Source organism: Alternaria burnsii (genome assembly GCF_013036055.1).
Source record: "Alternaria burnsii strain CBS107.38 chromosome Unknown 705, whole genome shotgun sequence".
NCBI classification, from domain to species: domain Eukaryota; kingdom Fungi; phylum Ascomycota; class Dothideomycetes; order Pleosporales; family Pleosporaceae; genus Alternaria; species Alternaria burnsii.
Window position 1 is genome coordinate 2699344 of NW_024066107.1, and position 17024 is coordinate 2716367.

The 17024-nt window shown below is 50.4% G+C and overlaps 4 protein-coding genes across 4 annotated transcripts; 1 reads left to right on the top strand and 3 right to left on the bottom strand.

Moving 5' to 3' along the window:
- Nucleotides 1-86: 86 nt before the first annotated feature.
- On the bottom strand, nt 87-1928 carry GT037_000949 (f-box domain-containing protein; the record flags this gene model as incomplete). Its single annotated transcript, XM_038925996.1, has 2 exons — nt 87-258; nt 307-1928. The coding sequence occupies 2 exons, from the start codon at nt 1926-1928 to the stop codon at nt 87-89; spliced, it is 1794 nt and encodes a 597-aa protein (XP_038791852.1).
- Nucleotides 1929-2858: 930 nt separating this feature from the next.
- On the top strand, nt 2859-4706 carry GT037_000950 (uncharacterized protein; the record flags this gene model as incomplete). The annotated part of the gene is made up of 4 exons (XM_038925997.1): nt 2859-3031; nt 3085-3226; nt 3279-3644; nt 3699-4706. The coding sequence occupies 4 exons, from the start codon at nt 2859-2861 to the stop codon at nt 4704-4706; spliced, it is 1689 nt and encodes a 562-aa protein (XP_038791853.1).
- A 1215-nt stretch (nt 4707-5921) lies between these two features.
- Nucleotides 5922-7777, bottom strand: GT037_000951 (high affinity glucose transporter rgt2; the record flags this gene model as incomplete). Its single annotated transcript, XM_038925998.1, has 4 exons — nt 5922-6124; nt 6180-7121; nt 7171-7412; nt 7464-7777. The coding sequence occupies 4 exons, from the start codon at nt 7775-7777 to the stop codon at nt 5922-5924; spliced, it is 1701 nt and encodes a 566-aa protein (XP_038791854.1).
- Nucleotides 7778-11861: 4084 nt separating this feature from the next.
- GT037_000952 (histone h1) lies at nt 11862-13191 on the bottom strand (the record flags this gene model as incomplete). Its single annotated transcript, XM_038925999.1, has 6 exons — nt 11862-12221; nt 12270-12487; nt 12607-12737; nt 12840-12862; nt 13002-13027; nt 13116-13191. 6 exons carry the CDS (start codon nt 13189-13191, stop codon nt 11862-11864), a joined length of 834 nt encoding a protein of 277 aa, XP_038791855.1.
- Nucleotides 13192-17024: the final 3833 nt, after the last annotated feature.

Here is a 17024-nt window from a genome sequence, read left to right on the forward strand (position 1 = left end):
CGACGACACACGATCATCAACGTAATGAATTAATAATACAATGTATCTGAAAGTTTCAACTTTTCGACTCGTTCCCAGCAACATGTCTAATCCTCTGGGTATTCGTCTCGCACATTACTCACAAAACAATGGTCTGCATCATCCCAGCGTTTGAAGTGACGACCAGCAAGTTTCAACAATGCTTCTGAAGGGTACGTGTCCGCACCAACAGGCTGGATGTTCTCAGCAGCAACGTAACGAACAGATTTGTCGCAGACACTACAGGGGTCAGCACAATATAATAGAAGCAAGACAAGATGAACTTACAGTACGTGATAGAAAGCCTGGTTCCGGCCATTTGACAGAGAATCCACACGCATATTCTGAATCCAATCCTCATTGGCGTCACAGACAACATCCCAGCCTGTGATTACACCCTCATACCCGTAACGCTTATGTTGAAACAATTGGCCTACTTTGAACGCAACGTCCTGCGTGCGCTCAGAACGATGGATGACAGGCTTACGCATTGCATCGACCTGGTGCATGCTCTGCACGAATTGAAGTAATCTGTGGCCCTCTGGCTGATTGTAAAACATAGGGACGACGTAGCGTGATAGCAACGTCACATCCCATGGGTAGTGCATCTGAAAATGCTCGAGCAGGTACGGCAGATATTGACGGCGCCGGATTGCCGTATGGCTTGCATTAAGATTATCGTCATTAGGACCCAATAGCAGCATGGCCCAGATTGTTGCGTAGAAAGCGTTATCCATGTCTGGTTGTGAGTTCATCCACGAGGCCTCAATTCTGCGTGATCCAGCTTCAGTCTCGCGGATTGTCTGGACAGAATTCATGATATTGCGTGCGGTACGCATCACCATTTCTCGAGTGTTGGTATCGCTAAGGAAGCCTCGGTGTTCGCTGCTGGGAACACCCATGTCGCGTAGAACCCGCTGAAGATCGCCTTGTCTCACTTCGGAAGAAGAGCGAAATGGATCCAAGTACATATAGTCGAGTTCTGTCGAACTGGTCGGTTTGTACTCGCCATTAAGATTATAGTTTTTAGGCGCGTAGACAAGTGTGTAGACATGGAAGAGGAACCCGCAAGGTCGTGCATCAAGGCCGAGCCGTTGTGCCACTGCGCAGTAGATGGCAACTGAGATGAGGGGGAGAGATTGGTGATTGGCTGAGCGTATGACAAGTCCGATGAAGGAATTTCTTAGGGCGCGGTAGGATGTGTCGGTGACACCTTGGAAGCCTTGGTCGCGGAGATAGGATGCCAATGTTGAAGCCTGTCTCCGAGGACTCCAACTGCGGAAATCAGGGTATGTTTCTAGCAGTCGATTGGCCAATGCAGTGATATCCTCGGCCACGACGTCAACGTCAACATCCTCTCCAACTCTTGCGAATACGTCGTATGCGCCCAGGGCTCTCTCGATGGATATGTCTTTGCCGTTGTGCAAATCCGTCCAGACTTTGATGGCGACCTCGCGGTGTATGCGCTCGAGTACGGCATTGGCGTAGTAACGTCTCGCTAAAACATCCTCTGTGTCGTCGGGGCATGCGCATTCCTTCAACAGCGTCTCCTTTGCATCGTATCCGAACTCTGCGATTTCGTTGATGCACCGTATGCGCTCTTGCTGACTAGCCACAATGTGATTCAACAGCTTTCTTGTGTGGCGCTCAATCGTGTGCTTGGTCATGTACAGCGCGCGCCAGTCGACATCAGATAATGGGGCTGCAAACTTGGCGATGATGTTGTGGCGAGAGTCCCATGTCTTGAATTGCGACTTGCATAGATGTCGCCAGATGATGGGCGCATCGGTAGTGAGCTCCTTGATGAGCTTGTTGGTCTGCGAAACGGACGCGAGGGATCGTGGGTCGAGATTTAGAAATATGGCTTCGAGGATCTCGGTCGGCAGGCCAGTGAAGGAGGGGCGTTCCATGCTGATGGTGGGCTAGCAGCCGTTGCAAGTCTGCGGGCTAAGGCAAGTCGACGGCGTTCGAGCAAGAGTCGAGTCGCCGAGGGAGGCGTCAAGATATGCGAGAGCGCAATGATGAATAGCCTTCAGGCGTGGCGAGGGCGCGTAGTATGATGTCCCGCGGCGTCAACATTGGAACATGGCGGCTGATGCGCGCATTGCTCGCTAACATGGACTAGCCTCGGCAGCTAAATCGCGATAACGCACCTCCAACGCCTGTTCTCTATATCGTTTCGCCGCTCAACATATACAGTCGCGGCTGGACGAGCATGGACTGAACCAAACCAACGTCTCATTCCCCAAGCAAGTCAAACACGTCTCAGTCATATACAGAAAACGAATGTAGTTAAACTCAAAATTCCATCATCTCAGTTAACCATAGAACTTACGGTACTCTTGATAGTACCAAAGTTTTAGCAGGAAGAATGAGACTTAATAACCCCGCCAAAAAAAACATACGTCCGTATCGCACGTAGTTGAGACTTGTCCATGCTGACAGCTGCATAGCAAGTCACCGGCACGTAAAGTCATCATTGTCAGCAGAAGTTTCTTGGCGAACCTCCGGCGGCTCCCAGCGGAAATGAATCGCGACACGCTCAAAACAACTATGGACTCATTGTGATCAGTGCGAAAGACACGATTCAAGCACGGCAGTCAGACAAGCAAAAGTCTCACATGTTTTTTTCCACATTTGGTCCGGATGGCGCGTAACCGTTGCCGAAACTCGCTCTCCGCGAGCCCCGATCTGCAGCCACAGTTGATGTCACTGCCGCACCGCCGCATTCATTACCATAAACATGACGCCCTAGAACCGAACGGTCTGGCTCACTACTTTTCCTCCCTTTCTTTTGGCCTGGTTGACCTGCATCCTTACTTTTCCTATCATATACCACCATGGCCGACCTCAGTAGAGTAGAGTCGATGCAGTACCCTGCGGGGCATCTTTCTCATCTTACCGAGAACCAGCAGGCCCAGCTGCTGGAGTTCAAAAACATCTGCCAACAGGCAGGCTATTACACACCTGCAGCCGGGGGGAAGCAAGCCAGCCATGACGATGAGACCATGCTGTATGCGCAAAACGCGAAGTTGGTAAATTTAGCGGGGCACTGACTGCTTACAGGCGCTACTTGCGCGCGCGTCGTTTTGTTCCCCAGGAAGCCTTCAAGCAATTCAAGGACACGGAGGACTGGCGGAAAGAGAACAAGCTAAGCGAAATCTTCAACACTATCGAGATCGAAGAGTATGAGCAAACGCGCCGCCTGGTAGACAGTCCCGCAAACATGCGCTGTTGTCCCGTCTGACAGCCTCACGTAGTACCCGCAATGGCTCGGCCGACGCGACAAACGCGGCATCCCTCTCTTCCTTTTCGAGGTTGCACCGTTGAACTCGAAGAACATTTCCGCTTACGAGAAACAACTCGCCAAATCAAAGACGACCATACCTAATGTCGCAACCAAGAACCTGCGCCTCTTCGCCCTGTACGAGTCGCTCACAAGATTCTACACGCCACTATGCTCTATGGTCCCTCGCAACCACCCGGAGACGCCCATCTCGCAGAGCAACAACATTGTGGATATCAGTGGCGTCGGGTTGAAGCAGTTCTGGAATCTGAAAGGCCACATGCAAGATGCTTCCGTGCTAGCCACGGCACACTATCCCGAGACATTGGATAGGATATTCGTATGTCTATGAGGTGCTCTGGGAATGGCTCAAGCTGGACTAACACTGTCACAGATCGTCGGAGCGCCTGGCTTCTTTCCCACAGTCTGGGGTTGGGTCAAGCGTTGGTTTGATCCCATCACCGTCTCCAAGATCTTTATCCTCTCCCCGCAGAACGTCTACTCCACACTCTCCCAATATATCGATCACGACAACATTCCGAAGAAATACGGTGGCGGTCTCGATTTCGAATGGGGACAACTGCCAAACCTCGAGCCAGCCATTGAGGCGCAAATGAAGTGGGAGAATCCAAATACCCAGGACGGGCGCAAGACGTTCCCTATCGGGCCAATAAAGTGGGAGGAAGGGCAGGATGGTGAGATGCAAGCCTGGGGTGTTGGCAGTGAAAACGGAGCACCACGAAGAAAGCTCATCTTCTCCATTCCGAAGCCTGTAGGATACAAACAGGGGGATTTAATGCCACCTACACCCGCAACACAGATCGGTGACCCTCTCACAACCGTGGGAACGGCTACGCATCCTCCCGATACCAACGAGCCAGGTATTGATACACCTCCCTCAGACACCGAGTCGCGCCCTTCCATGAGCTCACCACCAAATACCACAACCCTACCGATCCGCGAAGGCACATCCGAGGCACGATACGAGCAACAGAACCATACACACGCATCGGGTCAGCTCGCAGATGGAACACCCGACGCAGCAGTTGTCGACCATGGACATGGAGACAAGACAGTTACGATGGAGCCCAACACTGTGGGTCAAGCACCGAAAGAGGTACCACTCCCTGATCGTGAAGAACCCGCTGCTCCGGGCTACTTAGACCAAGCTAAACAAGCTGCTATATCAGCCTCCGCTGTAGTCACTTCCACTGCTACTTCTGCTGCAGAAGCCGTAACTGGTGCCGTTGGCGGGCATAAGGAGGAGAAGGTTGAGGAACCTGAGAGGACGAAGAGTCCACAGGAGCTGGAGATGGACCGTCAGATCGACGCGACAAGTGCCAAGGACGTCGAGGCGTTTCTAAGGGCTAAGACTGCTAGTGGGGGTCACATAGTCAGTTGAGCTCTTTCCATCGTTGAAACATCTTGTACGTCGAGTAGAGGTTGGACAGATGACGAAATATTGATACCACGCTTCAAACAGTGCATTGCTCTCCATGAACACTTGGTCCACGCAGAAAGTTAGTTGACTGCTATCAGGCAGACCCAACAATAAGATTTCGATTGTCTACACAAGCGTAAGAAACGCTTCAGCTATCTCCGCCATGATAACAACCATTCCACAACTCAACTATGGAGGCACCGTGTACGAGGGAAAAACCGAACAGGTATGGAGATAATAAGCTTTACCTCACAGCCTACATCATCTTCTAAGAAGAAAACTTAGAAAGATTAATAGTATTATAGTCTTCTAAGTTCTTAATCTATATCTATATAGCTCTTAATATACTCTTCTGTAGTAAGAGGGAGTACTGTTAAAGGGGAAGTTTTCTCCAGCGTGACTGACAAAAGCATGCCCAAGGAAAAGAAAGGCCTCATACGACCGTTCCATCTCTCAATGGCTGCGCGAATATGCTAATTCCGCTGATAGTTACCATCAGCCCACTAGTTTAGCACCAAATTAGCATAAGACACTGCCACGCTAACAGTCCTACAAACCTCAGCTCCGAATCCCCGTGCAGCCCACGCTCCCGATACAGCAGATTACTCATCAGGCTTTATACCACCTTGTCAAACGATGCCACAAACACCGCGTCGGCTGCCTGAACACAAGATCCGTGCATTCACGCAGTCAGCTTGTTAGCCTCGTGTTACATATGGAACAGATCCAGTAATAGTTAGCGCCAGCGCGGACACGGTGAGGTACTGAAGTTCATGTCATTGCGCAAAACGACGCGTGGTATGTTACAATATGGGCACGACGTGTGGTTTGGGTGAAGATTTCCGGGTGGCTGGGAGCATGTACGGGGGCGGAACGAAAGGGTAAGAGTGGAGGAAAGAGTGGGCAAGCGAACCTTTCTGTTTTCCCACTGGAGAGGGACAGGATGATGTAGTATAGTGATTACTTCATACTGAAGCTGACAGGACGTATTTCACACGATTGTCATAGACCCGGTTGCCGACCAGTAATAATTGGCTGCGGGTATAACATTCTACTAACGCTTTAAAACATTGGATGCCATGTAGTAGTTCCATCCATTACAACAACATTCACCAACGTCATGGTACCACATAAGATGTGTCTCTCTCTCTCTCATCTACCTTTAGACCACATGCTTCAGACAGCAGAGGTTTCGTGCTTCACAGAGATGTTCTCAAGAGGAATCTCGATGTGCTTCTCTGCGAGATGCATTTCGCCAGCGAAGGTGCTGTGTGGCTTCCACTTGCGAGAGTTGCGAGGAGTGCTCTCCTCCAACATCTTGTCGACTTGCTCAAGGGTGAGACCCTTAGTTTCGGGAACAAAGAAGAAAGCGAAGAGGACTATTTATTCATCAGTGACTTGCCCACGTGGCTTTGACGATTAGGAACAACTCACAAGAAATACAGCAGAGTGAGCCCCACAGGAAGAAGACATTGGATCCGAGACGGGCAGAGTCCTCACGGTCGGCAACGAGGTATGGAGTAATGATACCGATGATACAATTCCAGAACCAATTGCTGGCCGTAGAGAGACCGACACCGCGAGATCGGATAGTCAGAGGGAAGATTTCACCGATGACAATCCAGGCGCAAGGTCCCCAAGTAGTCGCGAAGACGGCGATATTCAAGCAAATGAATGCGATCATAGCACGGGTGGCGTTTGGGTTAGCTGGGTGGTCGGCAGTGTTCTTGCCAGCGGTAGCCCCGATAGCCCCAACGATGAATTGCATGATGACCATGCCAGCCGCTCCAAAGACGAGCAGACGACGTCTTCCAATCTTCTCAACCATGATGAATGAGGCAGGTGTAGACAGCACGTTGACAAGGGTCGTGACGAGCGAGATGAGGAAGGGATTGGAAATCGAGCCAAGCTGCTGGAAAAAGACAGGGCCGAAGTAGAAGATAAAGTTGATACCAGTCAACTGTTGCATAGCTTGCATAAAGATGCCAAGTGTAGTACGGCGGGCGTTGGATGAGGGCGAGGAGAGCTTGCCCTTGAAACAGGCCAACCACGAACCGAGATAGCTGTGCTGTGGTACAACGGACATTTCATATTCGTGGTTTGCAATGATCTCAGCGAGTTCATCCTGGATGTATTCGGAGTCAAGAGGTTGGCCGCGGACACGGCCAAGGGCGGAGGCGGCCTTGTCGAGCTTGCCTTTTTTGACCCAGTAACGAGGCGACTCTGGTAGGAGAGCGAGACCAATGGCGAGGATTATAGCCCAGAGAAACTGAACGGCGATCGGGATACGGTAGGAGCCAGTATCGCGTCTGTTCTGAGTGGCGTAAACCACACAATTGGCGAGTAAGATACCGATGGTAATGCAGAATTGGTACCCTACTCAAGTTAGAAGGCATGCCATGTAGGCCGTACGAAAAGTACTCACCAGCAACTACAGCACCACGGACCTTCTTGGGTGCAATCTCGGACATGTACAAAATGACGATGGATGAAATGAATCCCACACCAAAACCAGCAATGAGTCGACCAGCAACCATGACTCCAAGACCGGTGGAGGCAGTTTCAAGGATACCACCGACGACGAAAATACCGCATCCCGTAATGATAGTGATACGGCGTCCGATAAAGTCAGCGATGTCACCAGCCATAATAGCACCAAAGAAAGTACTGCGGTCTGTCAGTTCTCTGTCATCGCACGGATGCGTTGATTCTACATACCCGGCAGAGAGAATCGATGTTACGAGAGATTGTTGCCATGGAACTACAACGAAGTGTGAGTTACGGTAGTCTTTGATGGTCTGGCTTGTCGAATCGAGGCCTGGGTACACAACGTCTGGGTATTCAGCTCCAGTGTATTGCTTAATGAAGTAGTCCATATTGAGGACACCACCCATCCAACCTGTATCATATCCAAAGAAGATTCCGCCAAACGCAGCGAATGCGACAATCAGGTAAGCCCGAACAGTGACAGGAGCCTCGACACGGTTGACGTCAGTCGTGCCAGTGACGGCAACGACTCCACCTCCTGGCATTTTGTAGTTATGTACTTCGATCCCGCTCAAAGAAGGCGAAGCGAATTTGATGAAACCCTTCGCACAGGAAGAAGACCTCTGCGCAGTGCGGGAGAAAGAAGATGTTGGTAGTATTTGGGGAGAATAATCACCGGTAGGATGCCCAAGCTTTTAATATCGGATACCAAACAGCGGTGATACTGCAGCGTGGTGCATGCGTGGCTTCATGTGGTAACATTGCACATTCTTGCTCTAGGCCTGACCGGGCTACTACTCCGCATCTTACATTTCTGGAAGGATTGCTACCATTCCCCATGGGCCGTTCGCGTTAGTCAACGACTAGTGAAGATGCGTATGTCTGCATGTACTGTTGGATCGCGGTTGGGGCAACCGGCCATCAAGACGGTTCCACGCTATCATGGGATCCACGCGTTGGAGACTCCAAACGACCCTCAAGTAACTATGCTTCCGCTGTAGATGGTCGGATATGTCGCTCATTCAGGCAGGACAACAGTTGGTCTGGGATACGAAGCGCCTGGGGAAGGCGTCGAAACTTGGTGCACCAAGCTCACTCAAGCTCTCTGTGGAGCCTGTCTTAGCGGGTGAGATCTGCATGTTGTCCTGAAGGATCCTTGCAGGGTGCCGAGGCTGTCACCTACATGGCGGGTGAATGAGATACGAAGCGCATGTGGATGGGAGCTAGCTGGCGCCTCTTCGGCCAAGAGCTCTTGTTCTTCCATCGTTTCTGAGAAGTGTTTGGGTCCCGATCTATCATGCTGACTCCCTCCAATAGGGCGAACAACACATGACGAAATTTATCAACTCAGCTCGTCCTGGTGATGCCTGTAGTTTGCCTGTGAAGCCACTGTGCGTCGGCGCCTGATTGTCCTTTGACTGTTTGTCCAGTGGGCAACGATTTAGAGTATCTTGCTTGCACAACTCCGAACACATGAGTTTCCACCATACTTGGCCCAGTATGGAAATCAAGCGTGGCAGGCGTGTTCCGCCTGAACGACCATCCCTTGAGATGGGTTGACCGCATCCTGGGGCATATGCATAAGCGTGTTGGTTCGTTCGCGTAGAAGATGGAATGTTGACGGGTCGAACGTCGCCAATAAGGGCGGCAAGCTTGAGGGTTGGTGCGCCTCGTACATAGTACATGCCTGTCTTGCCCCTCATAGGCCGAATTTTAGAACATGAAAATCAATTGGATGGCAAATAAATGGTCAACTGGTTGTTCATCGCTAAGAGGCTTTCAGCCAGAAAATCATGATGCTCGGAAGTACTGGTGGCGCCTGTCGTGTTATTGTCACCTTACCCTTTTGCTAGCCACAGCCGTGTGTATCTGGAGAACCCTGTTACAGGTAAGCAGCCACTGATTATAGACACCGGAGCGGCAACGAGCAAGTAAGCAAAAGAAATAAGGACTGGTGTCTTTCGCATGGGTGTCACCGGATAGCCTTCCGAAATAACTCCAAGGTGGCACCCCGCTCTCGAAAGCGTCCAGTAGAGCAAAGTTACTTTGTGACGCCTCGTGATAGTCGCCCAACGATGGAACAGATCGTGCCGCAAGCCCACGAGAGTCATCAGACGCGTTTACCGTCTACTGGTCCGCGGACAGCAACGTTTTGGAGCTTGGGTGATTCTGACTGGATGTTGGTGGGCAAGGGAGCTAACGGGAATATTGTGGGCGTCTCGACAACGGCGCGCTGTGCCGGACAAGTATGCATGGAATGTGCGCAGCTCGAAGGAAGGCAGTTGTATATGCTGGTTACGCACGTGCATGCGCCGTAGATTTTGGGTTGCCACAGCTCTCCGTGCCAGTAATCGGGGTCGGGTAAGCTTCGAGCAACGCTCGATTCTCTCTACAGGGATTCCACTTCTAGGGTCTAAACAAGCTCCCATGTGAAGGATTTCTAGCGCCTAGTAGCGCGGTGTGCCTGATGTAGGTGTCGCGGGTGCGCCTTCTAAGGACAAGAAGTCGAGAGGCATTCGGGGGCCCACTGCGACATGGCAAAAGCTTCTTCACACTACGCGAGCGACATGTGAGTCAGAACAATATCAGTGGTGATTGCGTAGGGAACGCACCTATTTGACGGATGCTTTCCGCGCCCGGAAGGGCATCGTGCGAACGGCGCCGCAGCTGCGGCATCACAAAGTAAACGTCGTCCGCATCTCGGGCCGGCATCTTTGCTGAGCTCAACCCTCAACAACATCTTCGTTGCCTTGATACAAAGCTCAAGTTGAGGGATTCTAACGCATCTCAATAGCTGTCGGTAGCCTTGCACGCTACGACTGCCATGCCACATCCGTTGTGAGCATAGCCGCAGTGTCTGGCGTTGCTAGATGTCGGAAATGTAACGTATCCCCGGCTTGGGTCGGCGCCCGATGATCACATCCACGATACCTAGGTAAGTACTAAGCAGAGATGTCTAGTTCTTTGATAAGATGAACCAACGGATCAGGTGTAGCGAGTTCTGGGTAAGAAAGGTCCCATGTCAATGTGGCCACGATTGTTTGCATGACCGAATGTATTCATCAAGGCTACCTATTTGACTCAGGGTCTCGACTCTTCAAGGTCACATCCAACTTTAGAAAGCCTCTTTGGCTTCTCAATAATCTATCTAATGTCTACTACCTAGGTAGACCAATGTAGACGTCTGAGTGACTGAAGGTAAACACTCTAGATATTCCGCCAAAATGCTGTATGCTAGAGAGCAAAGAAATATGCTCAACCCTCTTTGATTTCCTCTTGATATGCAGCAACACCCTTGCGAACAGGAATATTTTCCGCTGGCTTTCTGGTGTTTTGAAGGGATTTCTCCAAGTCTTCCACAAACTCTTCGTGGAACCGTTGAAAGGAAGAGAAGATACGTTCGATAGATACCTGTGGTACCAGTTCCAGAAACTTACATACCATACAGTAGTTTAGAGAAGTGTTATTTGCTCTATCATAAAGGTGATAAAAGAACTGTTCATATATTTCAGAAGCGCTGTATAAAGCGACAGTGAACTATTGCGATATTGAAGGCTAAGTGCCCCGCTGGCGTACGCATCAGTCTAGACTGTAGTGGCAGCCATGGTGTCCGTCTGCTGTTCGCTCACCAGGATATCGTCTGCCAGCTCTTTGTCGTCCACCTATCAGCATCTCGGGGGTCTTCATAAGCAAAAAAGAAGAGGGGGATGATTCAGCGTTTTTACGGCATAGTATGCCTTTGTCGAGCCGATTTGTACGTATGAAGACGACTTCATAACAAGGTCATGTAAAATCCTGCTCCATGTAGAAGCGAAGCACAAATCACCTTTTTCTAGGATCGCAAGGAATAAGGGTCAAAGCAATACTACAAGTGTGCCAGTCGAGAATTGGCTAAGAATCGCAGCATCGCAGGCAAAGGATTTTATCGTGAAGTAGTTAAACATCCTATGTTGTCTTGATACGATTCGATTAAAGTCGTGCTCTTGAGCGTTCATTCATGATAGCTTGTACGTTTGAGATGTGGGAGCAAGGCTGGCGGATACTATGGCGGACACGATGGCGGGTGAATGTGGAGCAAAGTGTAGAAAATCTTCTCAGGTCGGCGTTTGTGTGGAATTTGCCCGGAGGGGTGAGGATACCTGGCCAAGTGAGCTATCTTATCAGAGACCCACTCGTACCCCTCACATGACTTGCAGCACTCACGCATCAGCTCACAACAACGCGTCATGTTCACTGTATTCACGAACGCGTATGTTTGAAGTATGTATTGGTTTCCATTGTTTGAGACAATAGCATGACGTCGTAGCTATCCTCCCATAACGCCAGATTGCGACGCTGAAAAGAACAATGACAGTAGTAGACATCCATCCGCAGTGACAGACACGCGCCCGAACGCCTGGCCAACATGATATACCCGACATGAAAGAGTCAGAGACAAACACCGTGGGCCTTCCTTACCCACATTCACCCATGATAGAACCGCGCCCTCCTATAGAATCCATAGACCAGCAGTGAGACAAAGGGAATCCGTGAAGAAAATGTCGTCTAGCGTACGCTCCGGAGCGAACTCACGGTAGCATAATAAAAGAAAGAAAACCAACCAGAACGAAAAAGCTTAAGCTACAAAGCTCATGCCTTGGCCTTTGGTGTGGCCTTCTTAGGTGTGGCCTTCTTCTTCGGTGTGGTGGCCTTCTTCGCCGCAGCAGTCTTCTTTGCTGCTGGTGCCTTCTTTGTTGCCTTGGCTGCAGTGGGAGCTTTGGTCTTGGTGACACGGCCAGACTTGGTCTTGCCTAGAACCCGCGATACCTCCTCCTCGACGGCAGGGGCAGCGGCAGTGGTTGGAGCAGTCTTGCGGGGTTTGCTGGCATTGGCCTTGGGCTTAGCGGCAGGAGCAGCCTTGGTGGCAGCAGCTGTGGTGGTGGCCTTCTTTGGGCGGCCGGCGGCCTTCTTGGGCGCAGCCTTGGTGGCGGTGGCAGTAGCCTTAGCCTTCTACAATTGGAATCAGCAAGGCACTGTTGGGAGCAGACATGTACTTACAGTGGTGGCCTTCTTGGTAGCGGGAGCCTTCTTCTCGGCGACCTTCTTCTCAGTCTTCTTCTCGGTCTTCTTTTCAGCAGTCTTCTTTTCAGCGGTCTTCTTCTCGGTGACCTTCTTCTCAGCGGTCTTCTTCTCAGCCTTGGGCTCAGACTTCTTGGTAGCGGTGGCAGTGACAGGCTTGGCCTCCTTCTTCGCAAGCTTCACTGGTCCAGACGTGCCTGAATGACGCGTCAGCAAAGTTCAATTTGAATCATGGTGTCTTTGCTGCAGACGCGCAGCAGCGACGCGTCGGGAGCGTGGCGTTACGCCACAAATGAACAGGAAGGTGGTCACTTACCCTTGGGACGCGCGAAGTCACCCTTCTCCTCGCCTGACGTGATGGCGCGGTTAACGTGACCCCTGAAGGCGACATCGGTGAGGTTCTCGACCTTGTTGTTGGCACGGATGTATTTCTGAATGGCTTGACGGCTGTTGGCGCAAAGTTAGCGAGAGCTCTTAGTCGTGGGTGCTTCCATGCAAAAGCATGACGCGACGCACGAGCGACGGCATGTGGGTAGTGGATTGACTAACCTTGATCCATTGCGTTCCTTAAGCTGTATTGTGCATAGAGCGCGTCAGTAATCATGTTCACTCAATGAAGGAAGGTCATGTGTTGTTGGGCTTCGCGCCAGAGTTGGCGTCGCAAGCTGTCGCAAAGTCATGTGCAGGGCAATGCGCCTGGGATAGACTCACGTTAATGATAGCATCCTTGACCATATCTAACAGAGTCAGCATTGACCGGCGACAAAGACGCGACTATCTGGCAACCAACGCGACCGCGTTGGGTTGAGATATCATAGCACATACCGATGTAGGAGCCATGGGCAGGCGCGGCGGCAGGCGCCTTTGCCTTGGAAGGGGTGGTGTTCTTCTTGGGAGGCATTGTTGGTAGTTATTTAGATGGGGAGATAGACGCGTTACTGATGCTTCGAACGAGAGGGCAGGCAAGAAAATCGATGGGCAGATTGTGGTTGTAGAAAGTCACGAAGTCGCTGAGTTGGGGCAAGCACGCGGCGGGTGGGGTATGCGCCGTTCTTATACTTTTCAGGGATCAAAATCGCCGCACTCAGATCACCAACCCAAAGGCGCTAACTCTCCAGTCCTGATCAAGATGCGCTTCAGTTTGATCTCATGCTGCAATACTGCCGCCTACGCTGGCTGGGCGCAGTGCGGCTCCTGTCAGTTCGATTTTCTGGGGGTCTATCCAGTCTGCCCTTCGGAAGCGCAGACCTTCACCCCATCTCCTCCGCCTCAAGTCGCTCTTCCCCGTCGTCGTGACGCTTGATCAGTCGCCAACGCCTGCTAGGAGCCTGACTGCAAGCAGTCGTGGCCTGGCACTTCAATCATGCCCAAGCTCAGTCCTTGTTGTTTTACCAGGACTCTTTATTCGAGAGGATGCAATAGGAGCATCTTGCGCCTCGACGAGCTCATGCGCAACCCTCTGCTTTCGACGACTCGACATCTATCGTAGAGATATGCTACTACAGGCTTATCCCTTCTTCTCTCTTCACATTGATCTCGCACTTTATGCAAAGCAGTATATCTCCCATTATTTTACCATGTTCATTTAATTCGTTTCCGCTCTTGTTGGTTGTGTTTTTGGCGATGTCTGTATCGCGCCATCGGCCGCCTTCCATGGTGTTTCGCTTGCGCGTCAACACCTCAAACACAACCCGCCTCAACACGTACTTGTAAGGAGAATGAATACGTGCCCTTTTTCTATAGGTATTGCGCAAACGTACACACAAATTTAAGGGTACCTTCTTGATCTTGTCAGCCAGCGTGATGCTGAACTGATGACGTGTTGCAATGTGTCAGGCGGGGGTGATCACGCGTCCAACTCTATCGCTTGAAGTCCTCCTCTTCAGCAGAACCTACGTGTCCAATGCAAGATGAGTGTCCTTGAGAACAAGACGGATGTCTCTTATATCGATTCACGCGGTTTCGGAAGCTCTAAAGTCTACCATAACGCGTCATTGCTGGTACGTGAACGCGGTGTTGTTTTGCAACTCTTGGCCGGACGATGTGGGACAGCTCAACACAGATAGCCAGCATCCTGAAACTCTAACACCGGCTGCTTTTGAAACATGATCCAATGACAAGGCTCGAGTCTGGCAATCTGATAGAATCGAGCGCTCGGGAGGACCTTGGGGGAGTTTCAGAAATTTTGAAGTGCTAGAATATGTTGATTTCGTGCTATCCGGGCACCGCATCGCTCCAGACGATGCGTGTATGATGCTAATATTGCCGGCACACCTCTACGCTTCGTCCAACCATGTTTTCGAAGTTGACCTCCTTTGGTAATACTTTGTTGTGGGCTATACCGTCAAAGACTGATGAATTAGCTTCTGTCCTTGAGTCTGACCGCTTGAACGGCTGTTCTGTACCTAGGTATCATGAGATTGAGATGAACACTGGCATTTGAACTATGGCCATCACGTATCAATTGATGAGTCGTGGTATTTTCATGATAATGTCGTGTTAAAAGCAGGATGAGAAATGGCTAAGTGGTATAATAGTTAGAGATGTAGTGCATGGTTTGCTTCGCAGACAACGCTCCAAATTGTTCCGTGCAGAGATGCATCCTAACGATTCGCTATATGTTCTCAGACAGCCGTACCCTTGTATAACTCTTATTTTCGATAATTGTTTGTGATAGATTGTGATATACTCTTCGTATTCAGTTTTAGAAATAATAATTACGTGCCTACCTAGGTAGTCAATAGTTGTTACACTACTTACTTATACACGAAAATTAGTGAGCAGGGAATAACATAAGCAGATATAGCCGCCAGATATCGGGTGAGGCTTCTTCTCTGGATACTGTCGACATGAAGAAGATGAAAGCCTCAATTCCGTTCTTGTGAAACTAGCCAATGTTACAGATTCCGATTGCAGTTGGTCCTGCAAGCTACACACAATAGCGCTCCACGGTCTTTTAAAAATGTTATAGAAGACAAGACATCGGGACACGGATTTACAGCAGTAAACGTGATAGCACATTTACCAATGCAGTGGACCTGCAAGGCGTTGATAAAGAAGACACAGCCCAAAAGACTACCTGGGTACCCAGGTCAGCTCGGGAAAATACACCTGCAACCTACTAAATCACGCTCAACCATCATTTGGTGCAATACAAGGGTCATTACCTCTCACTAAATTGCACAAGTATTTCCTACCGAGGTTAGACTTCGAAGCTTACAATGAAGCCGACAGCCTGATATCTGATCGAAGGTTTGCTTCACTTCCATTCAGACTGTGACCTACGATACCGCTTTCGTCATCGTCGATGTTCAAAAAAGCAAGGTCCATGATGCATGAGAGCACATTTGCCTCTATTCGCAGAAGCATAAGAAATACCTCGTTCATCTATATGTCCGTCACAATCACACCTGAAGGATTTTCGAACTTCCAAACGGCTGTCATCGACAAGGAATGAGGGAACAATGCCACCAACCGAACTATTCCTTGGGCAGTCAATGGCGCTTGTGCAGTTCGACGTTCCGTGTGGGTCTGAATACGGACAAAGCAAACCTGCTACTCAAGTCTGTCGGACACCCTCCGGATTTTACGAACAAGCTTGCTCTTAGCTTGACGCATCCACACTTTGGATCTGAGTGACGTCGCGAAGCCGAGAATGACATGCTACAAGGCCGTGAAGACGGATCAACGTGATGTACACGAGATATCGGAACGTGAGCCGAGGGCTGTGGACGCAAAGGGGTGTGGCGAACCGCGCTTGGTGTTCTGTCGTTCCAACTGCTCAGTCCCGAGCTGGCAGACTGAGGATTCGATGTTGGAAAGGCGCCCGGTGATGGTACGTAAGAGTACCTAGGTAAACTGGAAATACGATGATTGCCTCCCAACTCCTAGCTCGTAGAATTTGACCTTTGCGCTTGTTTCAAACGATGCTTGCCTGCAGCATTTGTGCCACTCCAATGCATAGGTATCTGTGAGTCTGGCCATCGTTAACCAGGCGATTGCTTAGGTAGGTACGAAGTACTGAGCTGGCACTTTCGAATTGAGCAATTGCATTGAAGCTTTTGAGAACGAGGGTTTATACTGCCGTGTGGAGCTTGGTGCAAAGGTAGTAATGAAAGCCGATCCGCTTTATTGCCATTGGATTGCACCGTTCCAGGGTTGTCAGCCCCTTTCTATTACACCGCCACGCAGCATTGAAGCCGAAAGAACACGAGGAATGACTGCAAGTGTCGCCCATCCCACTGTTGTTCTGTCCGTCCGTGAGGGAACTCGGTCATGCAATCTATTATTGTCAAGCAGCCGTTCGACTAGCAAATCGGATCGTGTCGGGGTGTGGGGTTGGTTCAAAATTGGCAGCGGCTAGCCAGCATCAGCTAATTACTCGCACTCATCGGCCCGCTAACTTGGCCACCGCAGCGTCACTTTCGACAGATTCCATTTGACGTCTATGCAGACACTCCACAGACTCCTGCCCGGAATCTCGGAGAAATAGTCCTCGTACGACCCTGAGCAGGAACCGGCTGTGGCGCATTGGTTTCCGAGGGTCAAAATATGGGGAATATGGAAGTTTCTATGGACCCACGCTCGTGTTCAGATCGAATGTGACCTCATGTCGTTGTATTGTTGGGGTTTCGCCAGTAGGACCGTGATGAGGTTGAATACGAGGCTGCTGTGTATATAACGTCTGATGGTCTTGTCTCTACAGGTCATCATTCAACTCCAACACAATCAAAT